Genomic DNA, 17,717 nt, shown 5'->3' with positions numbered 1-17,717 from the left:
GTGTGAGTGTCTGTGTATGTGTGTGTGAGTGTGAGCGTGTGTGTGTATGTGTGTGAGTGTCTGTGTGTGTGTGTGTGTGTGCTTGTTTTTCCATATAGATAGATCACAATCCTCTACTGTGTACATACAATTTGTATTTCTATCTTTCTCTATGTATCTCTCCCTCTCTCTCTCCTCCCTCTCTCTCTCTTCCCACTCTCTCCTCCCTCTCTCTCCTCCCTCTCTCTCTCTTTCAGTCTTCCCTCTCTTTTTTGAATTGAATCATGTCATAATGTGGTTTCCCACCGTTTCCAATCGTTCGCACATTTAGTTTCTTAGCTATCGTTAGCTTCGAGCCAACTTCCGTTGCCATAGGTGACTAGTAACTTCTTTTTATGTCGAACACCTTGTATGCCTATCTGTCTGGTTTTTACAATTTGTTATCTTAACTGCACTGTTTTGTCAAACTGTTGCTTTTCTTTCTTTTTTATAATATAATTTAGTATTATTATTTCTTTCTTTTATTTCCGTATCTCTCTGTCATGCCCTGCCAAGGGACAACAGGTGAAAACTAGCTAACCTTGCTAATTCCGGTGCTTTTACATGTTTACATGTTTATCAATGTACACTGTCCCTTTTCAAATAAACGCAAGAAGAAGGTAGTGTCTGTTGGTCCAGTGAAATCCAAACGTCCTCATTGATGACATCGTCGTCATGGTCACACACACACCTGCGTGTGCATGGTGACAGACTGCATGGCCCGGACTGAGCCTCTGACCTTTTAAAGGAGGAAGTGTCGGATATATAACAACAGTCACTGAGTTACTCAGGGGAACAAACTAGTTTTGCTGCTGCCTGATTGGCCGGTTCCTTATTTCCAGTGAGTTAGCTAATGTGAGGGCTTTGTCAAGAGTCTTTGTTTGTTAGTTTGTTTTCTTTGAAGGAATAAATACATGCCAGACAAGTTACGTGAGATTGTTACAACAGTACTCAACCACAAAAGCATTGCTAAATATGTAGAAAGCTTCCTCGAGTTGCTTTTCTCCTCCTCTCCCCCTCCTCTCCTCCTCCTCTCCTCCCCCTCCTCTCCTCCTCTCCTCCCCCTCCTCTCCTTTCCTCTCCCAGAACTTTGACTCTCAGGAGTTGGTCATCCAATTCCTTAGCTTTGTTTTTCTTGTTTTTCCTCAGAGTGGAAATAATTCCAGTTAAATGTAGTTTGATGTATTTATCTCAAGGTAGACGTAATGTCCCCTACACACTCTTGGTTGTTGTCCACTAGAACTCGTACTGTGCACTGAGAGTTGGCAAGCAGCGCTTGATTTATGACACCCAAGGAAAGACTCTCTCCACTTCTTGGCATTGCTTGGCTGGACTAAAGTGATTACATAAGAGATTAAAAAAACAAATCAAAACAAATGCCATATTATTTTTAGCCGGCATGTGCTTAAAGAGCACTATAAATAAAAGTGTTTTGAGGGAAACAGAAGCTGGGAGACTGAGGGTCAGGTGAGAGAGAGAGGAGGGAGAGAGAGGGGGGAGAGGGAGAGAGAAGGGAGAGAGAGGGGTGAGAGGGAGAGAGAAGGCAAGTGAGAGAGGAAATGGTGTCTAAACTTGGAATGGAAGAATCTTCCTGGAGAGACGTGTCAGGGGAGAGTCTGTTTACATCCCCCCTCCTCTCCCCCATTTTGCTCCTAAACCACATCTCCTTCTTTGGGAGGGAAACTGGCCTTCCCTCCCTCAGTCACTGCCATGCTCACCCAGTCACCAGACTGTGCTAGTCTGGTGTCCCCTTCCTCCACACACACACGCATACATATGCACACACACACACACCTGGACATCTGACAGAATGGGAACCCTGGTTGTTTCTCATCCCAGAGAGACCAGCGACAGGAAGTGATGATGTTTTGTGTCCACTACGGCCTGGAAGACTTCCTGTCCTGTGATGTGCCGGGCCGGGGGTCAGAGGTCAACACTGATGAGTTTCCCATCGTCCACTGGGAGTTGTTAACAACACAATCATGCATGTGCAACTAAACAATAAACACTAAATGGTGTTTTATTGGTGTGTGTGTCCAAGTGTGTGTGTGTGTGTGTGTGTGTGTGGTGTCTTAGTTCATGGAAGTGAGTTCAGCATCCATCTTGGACAAACTACAGAATTATTTTCCTCCACCTCCCCCTTCTCTCTCTTCCTCCACCTCTCTCTCTCTCTCTCTCTCTCTCTCTCAACCTCTCTCTGACCCAAACACACACACAACACATTGTGATGTGATAAATGTGCTAATTGCATTATTCTAATTATGCTAAGGGTTTCTAAGCCCTTTCGATTAAGATTTTTGTTGATCAAATTGTTAAGTTAAACAGATGTTTCTCCAGTAAGGAACCCTTGTGTTCCTGTGAGGACAGGGCCTCTGGTGTTCTGCAGCCTCTCCTCTCCACCAGGACAGAGGAACACCTCTCCAGTTGAGCTGAGGTCATTCTGAATTAGTTAATTAAATCAGTTTGAAGCCAAAACATTACATCATCCTTAAGCTTGCTTAAGACTGCCCTCCTCCCCCCTTACTCTCACACACTTTCTTTCTCAGTTCAATTCAGTATGCTTTTGTGGCATGAATGTTCCATTTAAATAATGTTAAGCAGTCCACATCGAACACTGTCTCTGCTGTTCTTAAATCGAATCAATATATTTATTACTTTCACAATTTTGACACCAGAGAACGCTGTTTTGGTGTGTGTTTGTGTCTGTGAAAAGTCTGACATAGTTCGAATGTTGCACTTTGTAACAAAGAGTGATTGTGACGTGTTGTAACGTGTGTATTCAGTTCGTTCCGGCGTAGCGATGCCATGGAAACGCGTCGTCTAAACTGCGAATGGACCAATGGCAGGACTCTGAACATACCAATCGGGCACGGCACCATATCAGGGGTGAAAAAAATCTACTGCCTTTGAAAATCATTGGACGAATGCATTTGTTTCACAGGTTTTGCATTGATACCAATGGATGTCTTCAAAATACAGGCCCAGAGGCTATAAGAAATTACCTGCCATTCAAAGAATACGTGCATAGTAATAGTTTGCCGGACATTAACGCAATTGTGCACGGATTAATTGGTATAGTCCGCGCCAACCTTGAAAGTTTCTTGTCTTCAACAGTAAAGCGTGCAGGTACCGTTTCTTGGTTGTGAAAATATTTTCTGATATACTAATAAATACTGACTAACATCAGTACAGGAAGCCCGTCTGTTGGTCTCTCACGGTGAGTAATTTAATCAATAAGTATTGATCCGTTTTCAAAAAGCAACGGCAAGTTACAAACATTGTTGACACGCACGTGTAACCCCGTTTGTAAACTGTTGTAAACTGCAGAATGTTCATCGTGTTGACTTTTATTCGGCCCAGTTCACGTTCTTGGAACAGGGTCGAGTGGAATATCGAGTGATTGGCGACCTTTGTGAACGGTGACAACAATCGGTTGAAGAATTCAGAACTATAAATATATCAGTATTTATCACGGAGAATATGTCAGTTGTGTTTTCTATTATTGTGCATTGCTCCACCTGTCTAAACTAATGGATTTCATTTGCATCCTCGTTTCTGCGAAAATACTTAGACTAGCTGTTTACCATAAGTGATGAGAGAGCGAGAGGGATGTGAAGGTGGGGGTGTGGAGAGAGATGAAGGATACGATTAGTCCCAGACCCACACCTCCCCTTCCTCCCGATGTTTACCTCCGGGGGGGGGGGGGGGGGGGGCAGGAAGTGAGGGGCTCTTCCTGTAATGGTCTGTTTCCTGTCAGTGTCTTCCTTTGGAACTAGGGGCCAGTTTAGAACCCAGAGCCCTTCCTCCTCCAACACCTGTCTGATCAGACTGGGAGGCAATCTGCTAATCTGGGTTATACACTGTCCTGCTCTAGTACACTCTGCTAATATGGGTTATACACTGTCCTGCTCTAGTACACTCTGATAATCTGGGTTATACACTGTCCTGCTCTACTACACTCTGCTAATCTGGGTTATACACTGTCCTGCTCTAGTACACTCTGCTAATCTGGGTTATACACTGTCCTGCTCTAGTACACTCTGATAATCTGGGTTATACACTGTCCTGCTCTACTACACTCTGCTAATCTGGGTTATACACTGTCCTGCTCTAGTACACTGCTAATCTGGGTTATACACTGTCCTGCTGTAGTACACTCTGATAATCTGGGTTATACACTGTCCTGCTCTACTACACTCTGCTAATCTGGGTTATACACTGTCCTGCTCTAGTACACTCTGCTAATCTGGGTTATACACTGTCCTGCTGTAGTACACTCTGATAATCTGGGTTATACACTGTCCTGCTCTAGTACACTGCTAATCTGGGTTATACACTGTCCTTCTCTAGTACACTCTGCTAATCTGGGTTATACACTGTCCTGCTCTAGTACACTCTGCTAATCTGGGTTATACACTGTCCTGCTGTAGTACACACATTCCAAATCAAAAGGAAGTGTATGATTGTATTTCAAATAGAGAATTAGACTGTAGTAGTTAGGTAAGACTTAGATAATGTCACGTCGTTTCCATGGAAACCACATGCTCGTCAGTGTCGTCATCACGTTGTTGCTCTGAGAGTTTGTGTCCTGAGGCAGAGAGGCTATATCTGAACTGCTGCTTTCCATCAACCCGGCTGTGTGTGTGTGTGTGTGTTAAGGGTGTGTGTGTGGGCATGGATGTGTATGTAGTGACAGAAGTAGACGTTTCATTCTCAACCTCTCTCTCTCTCTTTTTTCTCTCTCCCTTTATCTCCCTCTCTCTGTTTCTTTTTGCATCAGAGTTTGTGGCTGTCTTGTTAGTGGTTGTTCATCAGGGCAGGTTTGACCTTGTGTGAGCTGCATCAGTGTGGACTCTGTGTGGTGTGAGAAAAGAGGCTATCCCAGCTCACTGGCAGATGTCAGGAGAATCATGATATGGTTTCATGGTTACAGTTGGTGCTTAACTCACACACCCTCACACACACACTCACTCACACACACACACACACTCACTAACACACACTCACACACAGTCACTGTAGTAATCTCCGGCCTGACCAGATTGCGTAATATGAGAAAGTAATTAACAGAGTTCATGCAAGCTGGTGTCTCTCCCTCCCCTACGAGGTGAACCTTGTTTATAACACGCACACACTGTCACACACTGTCACACACACACACCACACACACACACATTTACACACTGTCTCTCTCTCTCTCTCTCTCTCTCTCTCTCTCTGTCTCTCTCTCTCTCTGTCTCTCACACACACAGTCTTAGAGAGTGTGAGAGTGAATGATGTGCTGGTGTTTGGCATCACTCTCTCTGCCCCCCAACACTTCCCAAGCAGGTAGAACCTCAGGGTTAGAAGAACCTCAGGCCTGAGTGTGTGTGTGGGCTGGTGCTCAAGGTGTTAGCATCTCTGTGTGTGTGTGTGTGTGGTCATATTTTAAACAGTGAGGAGGGAACCTGCTTGGTTTATTTACTCTGTGTGTGTGTGTGTGTGCGGGCATGACAGGCTCTGATCCCTAATGTGCTGAGTCAACACTGCAGGTCAGGTAGCTCATGAGAACGTCAACAAACGGCTCGGAGCTCCATGCCCTGATAAGGAAGACTGCAGGACAGCTAGTAACTGTCGCTGGTCATGAGCAACAGTACGTCTCATTTCCTTAAACAAATGAGTTGCAGGCTGGTTATTTCTTTACAGGCTCTCTAGAGAGTTCTCGCAGGGAGATACGCTTGGTCGGCGCTTTTTTCAGAAATTCCGACAATCCAATCGCAAACATCTCCGACCTGTCCCGACCGATCGCGGCTCGTTCAGCAAGTCAACTCACAGCGTAAACACCCACCAGCACACAGCACACTTCCTTCAAATAATCGGATATTACTCATGGTGTGAGATTGCAGAATGAGTAAGTTATTTCTTTAAAGCCCTGCTCCACATATCGCACGATCTGTGCAGATCGTGTGTGTTTGTGTGTGTGTGTGAGTGTGTGAGATGGTGAGCGAGACAAGGCCTTGCCTCGACATGCTGATATGTAATATGAGCTGTAACGTGAGACTGGCAGGTAGTCAGATCAGTTGTGTGTGTGTTTATTCCTGTGCAGGTTCCTTACATACCTATAGGCTAGAAGAGTTGTTCAGTAGCTAGTCAAAGTATGTTCCCCCAGCCGTCTTCTAGTGAGGGAGACGGGGGGGGGGGGGGGAGAGGGGGGGGGGAGGGGGAGATGTGAGAGCATCTTGTGTGGCTCAGTCTTCATAACTTTATGACCAGCTGTCTAACACACACACACACACAATTGCACCCCAACCTCTGCCTGTGTGTGTTTTACATTTCTTAAAAGCCACAGCATGTTCAAAAATATGGACACATACACACCCACACACACAGGCAGGGGCGGGCGCCAGATAATTTTTCATGCAGGTGCTGAGGGGGTGCTAGATCATTGACAGGTTGAGCTGCGCAATTATATATAAATTATATATAAATTCTATTAATGAATGAGAAAAACTTGGCCACACTCGTGATGCTAATTTGAATGGAACTGCAGTTGTGCAAACGCATCAGCGGACTGCTCCGTGTCAGACTCAGTACAATTAACATCCGATTCTCCGATCGGATTTTCCAGAAATAATTTTTGGGGGTGCTATCGGGGTGCCTTGGTGTTTCTTGGGGGTTTGGAAGCACCTGCTAGCCCCTCCCTAGCGCCGCCCATGCACACAGGGTAGTCAGTCCCCAGGGGATAGGGCTCTGGTCTGCCAGAAGGACACACGTCCTCTGTGGAAGTCTGTGTTGGTTCCTGAGAACACACCCCTCCTCTTCCAGGACAGGGTGGAACCTGCCGCTGCATCACAATAATCTGTCTCAGGTAGGAAGGGGGGGGGGGGGGATGTCATGTATCTGAGGAAAAGCTGTGTTTCCTCCCGCTTTCCAGCCTCTTCCTGCTTCTAGGGAAGGGAAGGGGCTGGACCTAGGGCCTGGAGTAGGAGGAGTCTTTCCGCTAGAGGGAGAGAAAGTCACAGGTTGCTCTGCAGTTGGCAAACACACACACACTCACCCTCTCTCTCACACACACCACGCGGTCTCAGGGAGCGAAAGCAGCGGCCTCTCTCTGTCCACTCTCTCCTGGCAAGGATTCCACTCCACAGCGTTCTAACATTCCGGAGGCCCGGGGGTTCTGGAGCTGGGTTCCGCTGCCCTGGTCCGGTCTGGAAACTTCTCTGAAGTACGTGAGTAGACCGGAGAGAGAGAGACGCGTTCAGACAGGAGGAGAGAGACACAGGAGGAGAGAGAGACACAGGAGGAGAGAGAGACACAGGAGGAGAGAGAGACACAGGAGGAGAGAGAGACACAGGAGGAGAGAGAGACACAGGAGGAGAGAGAGACACAGGAGGAGAGAGAGACACAGGAGGAGAGAGAGGACACAGGAGGAGAGAGAGACACAGGAGGAGAGAGAGACACAGGAGGAGAGAGAGAAGAGACATAGGAGGGTGTGTGTTTAGACTACTGCTCTTCTGGATGTGGGAGTGTGTGTTATGTTTTTTGTCTGGGTGTGTCGTGTGCGGTGTGTGTTGGTCAAGACTGTGTGTTTGTGTTTTGACTTATTGATGAGTTTGTGAGAGTTAAGTTCTCCTCACCTGTGTGTGTGTGTGTGTGTGTGTCTGAGTGTGTATTTAGACAGCAGGCGGTGGGGTTGTGTGTGTGTGTGTGTATGTGCTGGAATGTTGCTAATCTAAAAATACTGGCCTTGGTGAAACATTGGGCTTCCCTGACTTCTCTTCTTTAGACTAGGACTACAGGACAGCTGTTTCACAGCCACAGTAGTTTCTGTTCAACTTTGGTGTGTGTGTGTATAATGTGCTAACAGCATGGAAAAGCTAGATTACTCTATTATTTAGTCATTTAGCAGGACGCTCTTATCCAGAGCGACTTACAGTAAGTACAGGGACATTCCACCCGAGGCAAAGTAGGGTGAAGTGCCTTGCCCGAGGACACAACGTCATTTGTCACGGCCGGGAATCGAAGCCCGATTCGAGCCCGATTCCCTAACCGCTCAGCCACCTGACCCTCCATATACTCTATATCTGGTGCTTGAGCTAGAACAAACAGAAACAGATAGCAGACTTTGTGTCTGTCTGTCAAATGTTCTCTGCTGTCTTCCTGTAGCTTTCCCTCCCCCCCCCCCTCCCCCTCCCTCCCTCCCTCCCTCCCCCCTTCCCCCCTTCCCTCCCCCTCCTCCTTCCCTCCCCTCCCTCCCCCATCCCCCCTGTCCCTCCCCCCATCCTTTCCCTCCCTCCCTCCCCCCTTCCCCCCCTTCCCTCCCCCCCTCCCTTCCCTCCCTCCCTCCCCCCCTTCCCCCCTTCCCTCCCCCCCTCCCCCCCTTCCCTCCCTCCCCTCCCCGCCCCTCCCTCCCTCTGTGTCCCAGTCTGTACGTTTCCTTGGATAGGGGACTGATAAAGACTACAGGAGGACCTAATTGCTCCCAGTCCAGAATTCCCCTGTAATTACTGCTGTAATTAACCCAGCTCTCTTCCTCTAGGCAGGAATGGCTCTCTCTCTCTCTCTCTCTCGCTCTCGCTCTCTCTCGCTCTCGCCATCGCTCTCGCTCTCGCCTCTCGCTCTCGCTCTCTCTCTCCTCTCTCTCTCTCCTCTCTCTCTCCCTCTCTCTCTCTCTCTCTCTCTCCTCTCTCCTCATCTCCTCTCTCTCTCTCTCTCTCTCTCTCGTCTCTCTCTCTCTCTCTCTCTCTCTCTCTCTCTCTCTCTCTCTCTCACTCTCTCTCTCTCTCTCTATCTCTCTCTCTCTCTCTGTCCTACATGATGACTGTGAGGGTATATGAAGGCTGTGGGTATATGATGGCTGTGAGGGTATATGAAGGCTGTGAGGGTATATGAAGGCTGTGAGGGTATATGAAGGCTGTGAGGGTATATGAAGGCTGTGAGGGTATATGAAGGCTGTGGGGTATATGAAGGCTGTGAGGGTATATGAAGGCTGTGAGGGTATATGAAGGCTGTGAGGGTATATGAAGGCTGTGAGGGTATATGATCATTATCTTCTAATATTGTGGTTTGAAAACTGAGCTGAAGCTGCTGTCTGTTCCAACTCTTCCAATATTGTAGGAGCTTTGACAGTTGGCTCATGTGTGTTTAGGGACCTGAGTATATATGTCCATCATGGTCTCACACACACACACACACACACACACACACACACACACACACACACACACACACACACACACACACACACACACACACACAGGGCAGGAGGCCAGACAACCAGCATGCCAGGGGGAGGTGTGTTTTTGTTTCCGATAGGAAGTTATTCCTGTCCCTTCCTCACACACACACACACAGAGTTGTCAGGTCAGTGAGTCTCTTGTCCAGATCAATTCTCACCTCAGTGGTATGACCCCCCCAGTCATCCTGCTGTCGACTCATAGCACACACACGCCCTGCACACGCCCTGCACACGCCCTGCACACGCCTGCACACACCCGCACACCGCCCTGCACACGCCCTGCACACGCCTGCACACACCCTGCACACGCCTGCACACGCCCTGCACACGCCTGCACACGCCCTGCACACGCCCTGCACACACCCGCCCACACCTGCACACGCCCTTCACACGCCTGCACATACCCGCCACGCCCTGCACACGTCCTGCACACGCCTGCACAGGACCTGGGGCCTGGATATGGACCTGTATGTCTGTAGATGCTCTATTTAAATCTGTGCAGACCTGCTGATCTGTATAGATATGAAAGGCCTGTTTACTTCCTGTTTTGATTGGTTGGTTTAATGCTTTTCTGCTGAATGATACTAGTCTTATATAATAATGTAGACTGTGACTGCACCCACATCCTTTGTTTGCTTACCTCTTGTTGCCGCTGTAATCCATAATCTGTAATCCATAATCTGTCCTAATCTGCTAAACAGTCAGTCGGTCACTCAGTCATTTATGTAGGCTACATGTTTCCAACCAGAGAACAAAGGCAGACAGACAGGCAGACAGGCAGGCAGGCAGACAGGCAGGCAGGCAGGCAGGCAGGCAGACAGGCAGGCAGAGAGGCAGACAGACAGGCAGGCAGGCAGGCAGAGAGGCAGGCAGGCAGACAGACAGAGAGGCAGACAGACAGGCAGGCAGGCAGAGAGGCAGGCAGGCAGACAGACAGAGAGGCAGACAGACAGACAGGCAGAGAGGCAGACAGACAGACAGGCAGAGAGGCAGGCAGACAGAGAGGCAGACAGACAGACAGGCAGACAGACAGGTACAGTGTGTACCTGTGTACAGTGTACTCTACACTGTACAGGTGTAATCCCCATGAGATTGGTGGGAGAGAGAAATAAGGAAAGAGAAAGAGAGAAAAGGACAGAGAGAGAGACAGAGAGGGAGAGAGAGGTGTTGGTTTTCATCTACAGAAATACATACGGAAGCCTTTGGTTTGTCACGTGGAGGAGATGAAAGCTGCTGTGAGTGTGTGTGTGTGTACGTGAGTGTGTGTACAGTGTGTGTTGTCTACCCTGGGGTTTTGCTAGGGGGAGACAGGAGAGGAGGGGGGAGGCAGGATAGCGAGGTGAGGAGGAGGGAGGATATAAAAAGACTCATTAAAAATGTGAGGATGATGATGTTTCTGATGGTGTGGAAGATGGGAGGAGGAGGAGGAAGGGGGGAGTGTGGTGATGTAAGGCAGGGGGTTGAGGGTGTAAGGGATGGAAACATGGAAGAACCCAACTTTGTAACCCTGCATGGAGGGGGGAAAAGAGGGGGAGGAGATGGAGGACTTGGGAGGAGAAGATTAGAGGAGGGGGAGGAGATGGGAAGAGGAGAGGGACAGTTCTAACTAGGACTCTGACACTAATAGTAACCAGTGCTTTGACGGTTGAATTTCATTTTAATCGTCATCCATCCATCCACTACAGACTGGAGAGAGGAGAGCAACACAAAGAGAGGAGGTTATTGAGATATGTAACACTATTACTGAAACACAGAGAGAGGAGGTTATTGAGATATGTAACAGTACTACTGAAACACAGAGAGAGGAGGTTATTGAGATATGTAACACTACTACTGAAACACAGAGAGTGAGGAGGTTATTGAGATATGTAACAGTACTACTGAAACACAGAGAGTGAGGAGGTTATTGAGATATATGTAACACTATTACTGAAACACAGAGAGAGGAGGTTATTGAGATATGTAACAGTACTACTGAAACAGAGAGTGAGGAGGTTATTGAGATATGTAACAGTACTACTGAAACACAGAGAGAGGAGGTTATTGAGATATGTAACACTACTACTGAAACACAGAGAGTGAGGAGGTTATTGAGATATGTAACAGTACTACTGAAACACAGAGAGTGAGGAGGTTATTGAGATATGTAACACTATTACTGAAACACAGAGAGTGAGGAGGTTATTGAGATATGTAACAGTACTACTGAAACACAGAGAGAGAGGAGGTTATTGAGATATGTAACAGTACTACTGAAAAACCTACTTTTCTCACACCTCTCTCTCTCTCCTTTCTCTTTCTTTGCTGTTTCTTGTTCACTTTCTTTCTCCTGCTCTCTTTCTTTCTGTGTCTTTCTCTCTCTCTGTATCTATCTCACACACACACACACACACACTCCTCCCTCCTTTACTGTAGCAGTGAAGGAGTTCCCGTTAGAGGAGAACAGTGATGATTATTTAAATGTTTCTATAATGTTTTTGTAAGAGCCTGCTGTCTTTGACGCAAGTGAATGCAAAAGATTGCAGCTGTTCCACCCCTTTCTCTCTCTCTCTGCCCTCCTCCCCCCTCCTCTATCTATCTCTCCCCTCCTCTCCCTTTTTTTCTCTTTCTCTCCAGCCTTTCAAAGAATTTCATTTGAATGAAAATCCAGTCTGATGTCTGTGTTTTGTTGTTCGTGGGGGGAGGGGTGTAATTGGTCAGAATCCCTTCTGACAACGACCAATGACTGCGCAGCTCCCCCAGCCCCCACCCCGCCCCCCCGACCTGCTGGGGCTGGCAGGCTGCCGTGTGATTGGCTGGCGGGGGCTGGAGAGTGTGCTGGGGGCGTGGCCGGGCGGCATACTAAAGCCTTCTCTCCGTCTGCTCCACTTCACTGCTCTCCCGTCCTCCGCCGGAGAGAGAGAGAGAGAGAGAGTTGTGTCTGTGCTGTTATCTCCCGTCCTCGAGAGAGAGAGAGAGTTGTGTCTGTGCTGTTATCTCCCGTCCTCGAGAGAGAGAGAGAGTTGTGTCTGTGTGTGTGACCAGATCTCTCCCTACCTCCAGGACTAACCCAGGACTAACCCAGTTCTGGACCAGGACCTTAAGAGGAGCAGCTGTCTGTCTGGATCTGGGACACGCAGACTTACTGACGAAGCAGGAAGAGACTGGATCATCTGTTGTCTGTCTTTCTGGAGGTCTGTTTCTGCCCCCAGTCAGACCCACCTCCGCCCCCGCTGAACCCAGACTCTGGTGCCTGTTCCTGGGTCAACGCTCCAGGGTTCAGCCCCTATCTGGGTCTCCCCCGGGGGTCACACACACAGAGAGCGAGCTGGTGTGGAATTTGACCCTGGCTGGTCAGCGAGCAGGCTTTCAGTGATCCAGACAGAGAGAAGGAGGGAGGAGAAGAGGAGAATAGGAAGCAGGAGCAGTTTAACCGGTAAGGAAGTTAAAGAAGCTGGGGGAGGGAGGAGGAAGAGGGGGGAGTGGGGGAGGGAGAGAATAAAAAAGCTGCTTTCTGAGGACATTTGGTGAGACACTGACTATACCCCTGTTATAGTCAGTCTTATACCCCTGTCTGTTCTCTCTCTCTCTCTTCTCTCTCTTCTCTCGTCTCTCATCCTGTACTCACCCTCTCTTCCTGTCTGTCTCCCCCTCCAGCCCCTGCAGCATGCCCGTGGAGACCCTGCGGCCCCATGACTCCCGTCTCCCCGGGGGCCCCTTCACCCCCGCCATGTCCTTCCGCCTCCTCAACAAGGGCCCGGACTACTTCCGGCTGCGCGTGGTCCCGGGGCCGCGGCTGAGCGCGGTGGAGCGTCTGGAGGCCGACAAGGCCAAGTACGTCAAGAGCCAGCAGGTGGCGCTCACCAGGCAGGCGCCCGTCAAGCCGCCAATCATCCGCAAGCCCCTCCTCTCCTCCGGGATGGTGATGCAGTGCCGCGTCAGCACGCCGCCGGCCAGGAGGTTTCCGAGGCGACCGGGGGACGCAGAGCAGGGGGGCGGGATGGGGGGAGGGATGGGGGGAGGGATGGGGGGCGGGATGGGGGGCGGGATGGGGGGAGGGGGGGGACCCCCTCTGAACCTGGAGATTCTGAATAACTTGATCAATAACGTGTGTGAGGCTCCTCTGTCCTCCCCCTCGTCCTCCGCCACCTCCCCAGACCCCTCCTCCTCCTCCGCCACCTACCCAGACCCCTCCTCCTCCTCCGCCACCTCCCCCTCCTCGGGGGCCAAGAGCATCGGCAGCAGCCTGTCAGCCGAGCAGGAGAGGAGCGGACGCACCTCCTCCTGCACCTCCTCCTCCCCCCTCCCCCCCCCCAGCCAGGCGCATCCAGAGCCCCCTGCCCGCTGCCCGCCCCCTGTCCCAGCCAGGGGCCTCCGCCCCGGGCCCCCTGCCCCCTACAGCGCCCCCAACTCGGTCACGGTGCGCAGGGTGGATGTCCGACCCCATGAGGTGAGGAAACCACTGAGGCCTCCTCTTCTACCCAAGCCCCAGCCTCAACATCAGCCCCAGCCTCAACACCAGCCTCAGCCCAAACACCAGCCCCTGATCAAGCCTCGACAGATAGCCCAGCCCCAGGCCCCCCCTCCCCCGCCGCCCCCCTCCCACCCCCCCATCCAAGCCCCCCCTCCCTACCCGCCCCCCAGCCCCAGGCTGCCCCCGGCCTCCCCGGCCTTCACTCGCCTGTCTTCCAGCAGCTCCAGGGGGTCCCGCAAGCACCCCTCCCTGCACCGCTCCAAGTCGGACCTGAGCGACCGCTACTCTCGCGCCACCGCCGACCTCGAGCGCTTCTTCAACTACTGTGGTCTGGACCCCCGCGACTTGGACGGGGGCGAGGGGGGGCCCGGGGGGCGCCTCGCCAGGGCCGCCTCCGACATCATCTCCGTCTCCAAGATGCGCAGCGTGTCCACGCCCAGCTCGGAGTACGGGGAGCGCCGGAGGGAGGAGGAGGAGGAGGAGGAGGAGGGAATGCCCAGGGCCAGCGAGCGCGTGCCGTACGGGATATCGGTGATCGAGAGGAACGCTCGCGTCATCAAGTGGCTGTATGGCATCAGGCAGGCACGGGACTCCGCCCCCGAGACTAGAGACTCCGCCCCCCTGGCTAGGGACTCCGCCCCCCAGGCTAGGGACTGTACAGGCATCTCCAATGTTTAGCAGCCATTGGCTCAACTCCTGGCCCCCAATAAGGGCGGGAATAATGACACTCAGAGGGACAAAGGGGGAGGGGCTAGTTTGCAAGCCACACCCCCTCCGTGTGGAGAATAATATTTATTGTTCGATCCTCGAGGCCATTTGAAGGGGTCTATGTTTTTGTAGTTTTTTTTCTGTGTGTGCTACGAATGTGTGTTCATGAATGTGTTTGGTTAATGAATGGCTGCAGGTCAGAGACTGCTTCCCTCTTGGACAAGAAGAAGAATCATCAGGAGGGTCCCTCCTCCCTCCTCCCTCCTCCTTTGTAAAGACTAGAAGAGATATACAGTTATACAGATCTATATATCTATATAACAGTTGTAACGAGCAATAATGTGGATGATGATGATCAGGAGGATGTAGATGTTGACAGGTACTGTGTGTGTGCGTGTGCGTGTGCGTGTGCGTGTGCGTGTGTGTGTGCGTGTGCGTGTGCGTGTGTGTGGAGCTGGGTTCATCTCTGTCAGTGTAGAGATAAAGAGGCAATAAAGACTTGTGTAGAGAAATCTTCTCTGGCCTCTTCGTGTGTGTGCACACATGTGTAACTTGAGAGCAAAGCTAATCACGATACTGCGAAATATCTAAAAGCTTCTATGAAACGTGTTTGTATTTTCTAACCTTGGCTGGAAGACTGTTGATTGTAGGGATGCATCGATACCAATACCAGTATCAGGCCTGATACCAGGCTCATGTACCAGTATCAGGCCTGATACCAGGCTCATGTACCAGTATCAGGCCTGATACCAGGCTCATGTACCAGTATCAGGCCTGATACCAGGCTCATGTACCAGTATCAGGCCTGATACCAGGCTCATGTACCAGTATCAGGCCTGATACCAGGCTCATGTACCAGTATCAGGCCTGATACCAGGCTCATGTACCAGTATCAGGCCTGATACCAGGCTCATGTACCAGTATCAGGCCTGATACCAGGCTCATGTACCAGTATCAGGCCTGATACCAAGCTCATGTACCAGTATCAGGCCCGATACCAAGCTCATGTACCAGTATCAGGCCTGATACCAGGCTCATGTACCAGTATCAGGCCCGATACCAAGCTCATGTACCAGTATCAGGCCTGATACCAGGCTCATGTACCAGTATCAGGCCTGATACCAAGCTCATGTACCAGTATCAGGCCCGATACCAAGCTCATGTACCAGTATCAGGCCTGATACCAGGCTCATGTACCAGTATCAGGCCCGATACCAAGCTCATGTACCAGTATCAGGCCTGATACCAGGCTCATGTACCAGTATCAGGCCCGATACCAAGCTCATGTACCAGTATCAGGCCTGATACCAGGCTCATGTACCAGTATCAGGCCCGATACCAGGCTCATGTACCAGTATCAGGCCTGATACCAGGCTCATGTACCAGTATCAGGCCTGATACCAGGCTCATGTACCAGTATCAGGCCTGATACCAAGCTCATGTACCAGTATCAGGCCTGATACCAGGCTCATGTACCAGTATCAGGCCTGATACCAGGCTCATGTACCAGTATCAGGCCTGATACCAGGCTCATGTACCAGTATCAGGCCTGATACCAGGCTCATGTACCAGTATCAGGCCTGATACCAGGCTCATGTACCAGTATCAGGCCTGATACCAGGCTCATGTACCAGTATCAGGCCTGATACCAGGCTCATGTACCAGTATCAGGCCTGATACCAGGCTCATGTACCAGTATCAGGCCTGATACCAGGCTCATGTACCAGTATCAGGCCTGATACCAGGCTCATGTACCAGTATCAGGCCTGATACCAGGCTCATGTACCAGTATCAGGCCTGATACCAGGCTCATGTACTCGTAAGAGTACCAAAGACCGATACCTGACATTTAATAAAAAAATAATAATTATGACAATGGTAATTATGCCCTTTGAAGGTTATTGGACACTGAAATTTGTGCTTTAAGTTTGTGATAAGCACATAAAAATAATACTTTGTTCATTCGAGTAATAATAAAGAAGCTGTCCTACATTAATTAGTCTCACTGTGTTGCGCTTGGAAAACTGCCACGTTACCCCCCAAAAAATAATATTATTTTAATAAATGTATCGGTATCGGCGAGTACCAGAAATAAATATATCGGTACTCGGTCCTTAAAAAATGGTATTGGTGCATCCCTAGTTGATAGTGTTGCTGTCTGTGCATGTGAAAGATAACAAGCTAACTGACCTAGTGAGACAGCCACACTGCTGTCAGGAAAACAACACAACCATTCACACCACTCATTCTGACTAACACACACACACAGTCAGCTATGTGAGATATGAGTACAGGAGATTGTGTGTGTGGCTGAGTGTGTAGATGGAGTGTGTGAGTGAGAGAGGCAGTTGGTCAGGTGTCGGTGGTACTGGTACACAGAGGGCTGTTACAGGGAGCAGCTCTGCTTAGCCAGTCTGACTGACTTGACCAGCTCTGCTTAGCCAGTCTGACTGACTTGACCAGCTCTGCATAGCCAGTCTGACTGACTTTACACAGGAGAGAGAGATGGAGGGATGGGGAGGTGGATGGAGAGAGGGAGGGAGGGGAAGAGTGGATGGAGAGAGAGGGAGGGGAAGAGTGGATGGAGAGAGAGGGAGGGGAAGAGTGGATGGAGAGGGAGGGAGGGGAAGAGTGGATGGAGAGAGAGAGGGAGGGGAAGAGTGGATGGAGAGAGGGAGGGAGGGGAAGAGTGGATGGAGAGAGAGAGAGGGAGGGAGGGGAAGAGTGGATGGAGAGAGGGAGGGAGGGGAAGAGTGGATGGAGAGAGGGAGGGAGGGGAAGAGTGGATGGAGAGAGGGAGGGAGGGGAAGAGTGGATGGAGAGAGAGGGAGGGGAAGAGTGGATGGAGAGAGAGAGGGAGGGGAAGAGTGGATGGAGAGAGAGAGAGGGAGGGAGGGGGGAGCATAAGAGAGAGATCTCTGGTTCACCCGTCCCAGCTGCTAGGATAGGAAGATGTGTGGATGGAGAGATAATAGAGGGATAGTTCTGAAAGGTTGATAGGAAGGTTCTGGAAGTCTGTTGTCTCCCAGCTGGAGGAGTTGTTACGTTTTACACCTTTTGGACTGAATATGCAATCTGACTATCTGTACAAACACACACACCCTCACACACACGCTCACACACACATGCCCACACACAGTCACAGGTTCATGAACAAACACACACAGTCACACTTAGACTCTCACACACTACACACAGTCACACACTACAGACACACACTTATAGATCATTGCATCCCTAGAGTACCATGCTGTGTGTTTCTAAGCGATGACATCACTTTGACGGGCCATGCTGTGTGTGTTTTTAAGCGATGACATCACT

General features: G+C 50.2%; 1 protein-coding gene across 5 annotated transcripts; it reads left to right on the top strand.

Moving 5' to 3' along the window:
* The first annotated feature begins 3,193 nt into the window (after window positions 1–3,193).
* wu:fa11c10 (protein FAM110A) lies at window positions 3,194–14,908 on the top strand. Of its 5 annotated transcripts, XM_062460326.1 has the most exons (4): window positions 6,999–7,222; window positions 12,278–12,650; window positions 12,872–13,363; window positions 13,394–14,908. In XM_062460326.1, the coding sequence occupies exons 3-4, from the start codon at window positions 12,882–12,884 to the stop codon at window positions 14,364–14,366; spliced, it is 1,455 nt and encodes a 484-aa protein (XP_062316310.1). In that variant the 5' UTR covers window positions 6,999–7,222; window positions 12,278–12,650; window positions 12,872–12,881; the 3' UTR covers window positions 14,367–14,908. The 5 variants fall into 5 exon arrangements, with proteins under 5 accessions (XP_062316308.1, XP_062316310.1, XP_062316305.1 ...); XM_062460324.1 differs by lacking the exon at window positions 6,999–7,222 and adding an exon at window positions 3,194–3,235 and having other exon boundaries at window positions 12,872–14,908; XM_062460321.1 differs by having other exon boundaries at window positions 12,872–14,908.
* The last annotated feature ends 2,809 nt before the right edge of the window (window positions 14,909–17,717 follow it).

Source organism: Osmerus eperlanus, chromosome 4, assembly GCF_963692335.1.
Source record: "Osmerus eperlanus chromosome 4, fOsmEpe2.1, whole genome shotgun sequence".
Classification (NCBI taxonomy): Eukaryota; Metazoa; Chordata; class Actinopteri; order Osmeriformes; family Osmeridae; genus Osmerus; species Osmerus eperlanus.
Note: the sequence above shows the minus strand (reverse complement) of the source record. Positions and strands in the feature narration are given on the sequence as shown.